The sequence below is a fragment of the Argopecten irradians genome, chromosome 11 (assembly GCF_041381155.1).
Source record: "Argopecten irradians isolate NY chromosome 11, Ai_NY, whole genome shotgun sequence".
In the NCBI taxonomy this organism is placed as follows: Eukaryota; Metazoa; Mollusca; class Bivalvia; order Pectinida; family Pectinidae; genus Argopecten; species Argopecten irradians.
Genome location: NC_091144.1, coordinates 18,088,563 through 18,095,521, shown reverse-complemented (window position 1 = coordinate 18,095,521; position 6,959 = coordinate 18,088,563). Strand labels below are relative to the sequence as shown.

Sequence of the window (6,959 nt, the reverse complement as noted above, 5' to 3'; positions counted from 1 at the left end):
GACTTCTTGTGAATAACTAAAAGGCCTAGAGACCCGATATTGGACTGGTGACATGCTGGAGTGAAGGACTACCAAATTTGTTCTAATGAATGATCTTAATCTTCATTTAAGGTCACAGGGGTCAAATAAGTTAAAATCTTCTCAAAAACCGAAAGGCCCAGGGTACTTATATTGGGACTGCGGTATGCTTGGATGAAGAGCTACCAAGTTTGTTCAAATTATTTCAGACATTTATCCAAGGTCGCTGGAATCAAATTGGCTAAAATCTTTAAGCGAATTCTTGTAAATAACTAAGAGGCCTATAGACTAGATATTGGACTTGTAGGATCAAGGGACCTTCATTCATGCGACTTCATCAAATATATCAGAACCCGAACTTCTATTAAAAGAGTTTTTTGTATTGCCTTAATTGTTTTCCACTACTATATTCTTTGAGGTGTTGTATTTTCCCAATAGTCAGATGACCGTTTAGGCCCTTGGGCCTCATGTTTCTAAAAATATGCAGCTCAAAAGAAAAAAGGTTGCTGATTCTGACACAATCATAAAAATGGGGATCAATGTGCTTGAATGCCGTACAGGTGATTAAGTGATTGATGTGCAAAAAATCTTGAAGTAAAAATGAAAGGCACTTTTTCAAAACGTTTGCCAAATTAGTCAATCCTTAAAATCATGTACAAAATATTCTACAAACAATAATGGTCTATTCATTTTTACAAATTTTCTATATGGCAACTTGATACAAATATAGACAATTAATTTTTGAAAATCACAGGAAAAAACAACACTTTTTCATGATGCTGAAACGAGACATAAACTGAAAAAAGCAGTCCTTGAAATGATCCTTGAAATCAATTTAGTTTGGATAATACATATTCGAGTATTGTTAATAAGATTTATTGTATTTTATATGAATTGAAGCAGCAGCGGAAGATTACATAGAGGAAATAACCAATCCACAGTCCAATACCACAACCAAACGCCAATAAAACACAGTTCTTTACTCGTGAACCAACCAGATAATTTAATACAATTACATGCATCTGATAGGACTGTATATCGTCAATGAGAAATTCTGCTGAAAGGATTTGAGAAGCATTGACACTACAGCGGGCACGGATCTGAATGAAGTATCTGTTTACCATTTGCCAAAAGATCTTTACCTTTATTAGAAATATATCGATATGGGGGGACAATGGCTCGGTTTTCTGTTTGTGATATTGAATGGTATCTGGTTATATTACACACTACCAATCCAAACACAGCGAAACATAAAAGTATACAAAAGTACCTCGCACAGCCTAGCCCATTGACCCAAATTTAAATGTTCCATGTCAATATCCCAAATTCATTAAGTTGAAATATTTACAAATAAATGCCATTCTCTCGGTGCATTTGAAATATGATCACTTGGGGTCGCCTCGTACGTTTTATAGTGACTTTGATCAGTAAAAGGAAATCTTTTCTCAGTACAATATGTCTGTTTAATGAAAGAATTCTGTTTCGGTTTTCATAAGGAATACATATTTTTTTCCATAAGATAAATTAGATAGTGAATTGTTTTAAAAATTGTCATCTTCCATACAATTCTATTAATGATTGAGCTGATACAATATCCAATTAATTTATAAAATTTCTCAAAAAATGTCATGTTTGTCCTCTTCGACTTCTATCGTTTGAAGTCCTTTAAATATTTTTACTGGCCATTTGCTATCTCTTAAGTAATTTTGATAGGCCGAATATACAAATTGTATATGAAAGTTCAAAATGTTTGGGGAAAATCATTTTGATAATATATGATGAAAATGTGACGAAATATATGTATATTTGTCTTACTATCAGTATTATGACTGACATTTCTGTACAACGTTTTCACTGAAGGAAGTTCTATAAGTTCTTTAACTTAAGAACATGTTATGTTTGAAGAATTTTCGTTTAAAGTTTCAATTGCAAAATATTTATATAGCCTCTAAATAAATCTCATTCACCTTCGGAATTCAATATATACTTGCCGTTTTTGTATGGCAAAACAATTTAGTCCATGACTTCGTGCATTAGTGGTGTTGTTTAAGTTCTTATTGTTCTTGTTAACGTTATTAAATAAAATATTTTTTTAAATAATCATCAAATTGATTTTATGATATTGATTGTTTCCGCTGTTGTTAATTTTCTGACAAGAATTGTGATGAAGCCCCCTTATCAATAACAGTATTACTCGAAAATTCTTGCACAATTCAGTATAAACGAGCATTGCTTATGAAACAAGTGTGTCCTCTGAAAGTAGAGTAAAAGTCTAGAGTACTGTTTGGTCACTTTAGTTTGAAAAAAAAATAAATTAGATGTACAAATGAAGATGAAAAATGAAAAGCTTATCGCAAAGAAAGAAGAAAAGAAAAAAAGAACAAATACATGCATGAAAAAGTAACCAGGATTTAATTTTGACCATTGACGATACCAATGTCGGTATAAATGTAACTGATAGCTTGGAGAGTTGACACTCCACCCAATAAACTTACATCTGCTATTAGTTTTCCAATTATATTTTATCAATGCCACATTTGACGACTGAAACGATAATGACTTACATTTTATACAAAAGGAAACGCCTTCTGTATTTAAACCCTTCGGTTCTATTCAATTCAAAACCCAGTTATTGGACGTGTATGGTTACCTTATGTTTGAGTCCTTTCGATATCGCAATGGTATCTTGTTTCGCCTTCGGTTAATATTTCCTGGCCTTCACTGCTCTAAGTGACATCACAGCGTCTACAACAGAAGTACACAAAACGTGTGGACTGGAATGGTAATGGAAAGTTCGGTACTCTCTACGTCGACGCTATGCTGTGAAACATTCTAGTTCCATTTTCGTATTTTGAGGAAGAAATTGATTTATTTCAAAGACAATCTGAGTATCCGGTAAGAATAGTAAACTGGAGTTTTTCTTGTGAAAATCCAAGGATTTTGGATAAGTTCTTGTATAAATATGGAGAGATGAAATGGTAAGTTATAGTTGGCTTTGAAATAACTGGAGAATTGTGAAATGTATCTTTATATGAAAAATGTGTTATGTATAATATTGTGTAAGTATCACTTAAAACGTTCATTTAACATCTCAAGCCAATACAATAAAATAAATCATTTATCATGATCAAAACTAATTTCACATTTCTTAATCTTCAACAGTTCAGGTAGAATGTAAAATAAATGTAAAACATGAGCAAGCAGTTCTTTTAAAATACAGTATAACTGTATCGCCATTAAACAGTCCTTTCTTTAAATAATCCAACATGAACACATAGCATGTTCATAATATTTTTCTTGGGGTTAGAACTTTTGAAGTCAAGAAGCTTATTAGTTGTGTTATTGTATCGTCATTTAGCAGTCCGCTTAAATCTGTCAATTACATCATAATTATAATAGTTTATGAAATGTTCTTGGATGGACATTGTCGTGGTGTAGTTTACAAAACATACCGACGTTAAATACAGTTTGATAAATCTATTACTTTTTCATGCATATTTGGATATGATTTTTTTCTTCTTGTTCAATGTATTTTCATTGTAATTTACCATCGATTCTCAGAAGGTTAATGCAATTGTTTTTATTCCATTTATTTTAGTATCTTGGATGATAGGAATTCAAGGTCAGAATGGAAACTGCCTGATGGACGAAAGTGACGTCATCACAGATGTGCGCCACGTGTGTCTCGGTGCCATGGTTCCGGTAACCGATCCGACTGTTGAAGAGAGCTATGAAGTTGATGACGATTTTACTTTACAGGGGCGCCTGAGGCGACTTCGGGCTAGGACGACTATAATGCACCGGAGTCTCAGGTCTCTCAAACTACATTACGTGAGTGTACTAAATGTTTCTTTTACATTATACTCCTTGCTCAATCCGAACCATTTTTTTAAAATCATTTTATGTTTTAATCCCATTTTTGCCATCCAAAGTATAAAAAATATATTTTAGTAAGTTTAAGATCAAATGTCAACCTTATTGTTAAATGTGCCGTAATTTTGATAATCGCGAATCAAAAAATCTTTAATATATTATGTCATTCACCACCAACACTTACCAACATTTGGAGCATTGCAATACTTACAATGTATAGGTTTTCATTTTGCATGCAAATAAATGCATAAAATGGGTTTTGTCAATATACTGCTAAAATAATTATATTTAAATTTACAGTAATGTATTTACAATATAACTTATAATTGTAATTTCTGCATGTATGTTTTCATCTAAACATATATAAGGCATAAAAATAATTTTATTACTATATATTACATAAAATGTGTCCTGTAGCTAATGTTTATAAGGTTTAAGACGTGTTTTTCTGTTCATTTGAATGGTTTCGTCAAATCTGGTGGCTTTCAAAAGATGACTGGAGAAAAGATTATGTTAAAATTTTCGACTATTTATGGAACACATAACTTTTCATCTGTGTTGAATACTTTATATATTTACTTATTTTGGCGCAATATTGAACACATTAGCACAATCAACATCACGCTAAAATGTGTACGTTTACAGCTATAAAGGTTCAATATACAGCTGTTAAATGTCAAGGAAACATAGACATTATTGTAAACTTTCTTTACAGAATAATGCAAAATAAAAAAAAATGAAAATTTTGTGGGTCAAAGAAATTATATCAACGGTTGTATTCCAGATAACACTGGGTCCTTACAAATCCTTGTTTGTAAAATACAAATTACATGAAGTTGTAAATATGGGACAAAGATGTAATTCAAACAGTGTGGACAAAATATTGTCGAGTCTCGGAGTGATCTGTCCCTTTATCTAGACACAAAAGAACAAATAAATTCAGAATGAAAAATGTTAATACACTACATAATGTAATACCATATGTCATATTATACATGTAATACCGTGTGCCCTCTCTTTTTCATTTATTATAAAATCTATTTAAGAAAACCTTTAACCAAGAAAGTGGTATTAGAGTCATTGCAGCGTACATCTGTGTTGTTCTTCAAGCACACTTAGTTTATGATTGTTAGATGATACAGATGCATAAAACTATATAAGTCAATATTTGTCCACTATTTCATGTTTACTTGCGAGTCACCTCTTACTTACCTCATCTCTCAGTTATGACATAAATCTACCATACAGGATCCATATATTCATTTGATGTTGCAGCAATTCCGTGTGGACAATGCGTGTATGGATGAAGATTACATTTCCTCCACTGACCGTCCGTGCCTGCTACCTATTCAGACAGGAAGTGACCAATTATTGTCGATTCATGACCATGTCCAGGTAATATCGGAAGTGCAGGGTGAAATGAACAAAATAAATATTTTACTTGTATTTGAAAGATAAAGAGTTGTTTAACGGAAATATAAAAACTAAAATGCAAACTGACTGATGAACATAGTGTCAAAAAGTAGAAACCAGGAAGGGATAATACATCATGTAATTGACTTCACGATATTTAGAACTGTCTTTTATTATTAAAACATTATAATTCATTATGAAATCAAATAGGAATACAAATTACATCAACATAGCCCTAAATAAAAAAGAAACCATAGCATCAATTCAAACGTTGAAAAGTTTGCATTAATACGAAACCCATACCTCTAGATATTGGGCATGTTGTTAATAAGATTGATATTTTGGGTTGAGAACGATATAGTATTTCAGATACGTACATTGTGTGCATTTTTTAGTATACTAATGATTACATTGTTTCAGCGGAATGTAAGTCAATCGTTATGAACAATATGGTTCAACAAGATTATATAGGAATATAGGGTCAGTGGGGGGGGGGGGGGGGGGGGGGGGGGTGACAAAAATCTGAATGTGCATTTTTTATATTTTGTTATTTAACTTAGGTTAACACACTAACTCAAGCTTAATTTACTATTTCCAGTTACTACAGAGGTTGGAACAGGATTATGCTTCTTTGACGATTGTCGCGGGTGTTCTCGATTTGATGCAGGATGACCGAGGAGCGGTACAGGGAATGAGGGAAGCCAGCGTAAGCGTACAGAGCACTCTCTGTGAAATGTTCCTTACAATAATGAAAATAAGACGCATTGCCAGTATATCTGGTCAGGCTGTGGAGAGTAACGTGAGTGGAACTGGTCTGTACAATGCAGTGGTTCCTTGGTGCTCAGTCAGCAACATGGTGTGTCGTGATGAAAGAAATTTCATTATACTGACACAGATAGTGCAATATGCCAGTATACTCAAAAGGAACATTAGGGAAATCGACACATGACGTTGGTTATGGCTATGAATCATCATCATGATTATACCTCAAAATAATTCATTTTAAACAGCTTTACGACTGATTTTGTTAAGTTTTTTGTATTGTTTTATTTGATATATTTTTATCGTAATACACATCTTAATTACTTTTTACTATTTTTATATATTGTTTCACAAATAAAATACATTACGCTTTAAATGAATCCCAAGATCCCCTGTTCTCTTCATTATGTGTGTTATTATATTTCACTCAAATTAAACAAAATGCGTATTTGTGTTAATGAACAGAAACCTTCCCATATATGTATATACATATTTTTTACACTATTTCATAGTTAAAACTAAAATTCAGCGAAATGAATTTTCATTATAAAACACTTGTACGTGTCATTGAATGCCAAATATAAAGTATATTTATGATAATCAACAAAGCGTAAAATTATTCATAAGCGGACGATCTCGATAAAACATTTATCGCTTATATGGCACCTGCATTATACACGTTTGTATTTTTAAAGAGTAAATGTATCCTTTGTACAGTGAATAGCGTCTGACTAGATATGTCTACCAGTGTAAGACTAAAATACGGGTTACCGGAAAGAGATTTGATATTGGATATCAATACGAAAACGCATTCAGTATGACGAAGTGTATAGTCATCCAGTTTTTCATTTAATTGGATTTCACCATTGACATAAAAACTTAAATCAATGAAT

At 32.3% G+C, this 6,959-nt stretch overlaps 1 protein-coding gene across 1 annotated transcript; it reads left to right on the top strand.

Annotated features, from left to right (window-relative positions):
* Positions 1 to 3,621: 3,621 nt before the first annotated feature.
* On the top strand, positions 3,622 to 6,292 carry LOC138335765 (uncharacterized). The gene is made up of 3 exons (XM_069284931.1): positions 3,622 to 3,849; positions 5,167 to 5,286; positions 5,903 to 6,292. The coding sequence occupies exons 1-3, from the start codon at positions 3,625 to 3,627 to the stop codon at positions 6,251 to 6,253; spliced, it is 696 nt and encodes a 231-aa protein (XP_069141032.1). The 5' UTR covers positions 3,622 to 3,624; the 3' UTR covers positions 6,254 to 6,292.
* Positions 6,293 to 6,959: the final 667 nt, after the last annotated feature.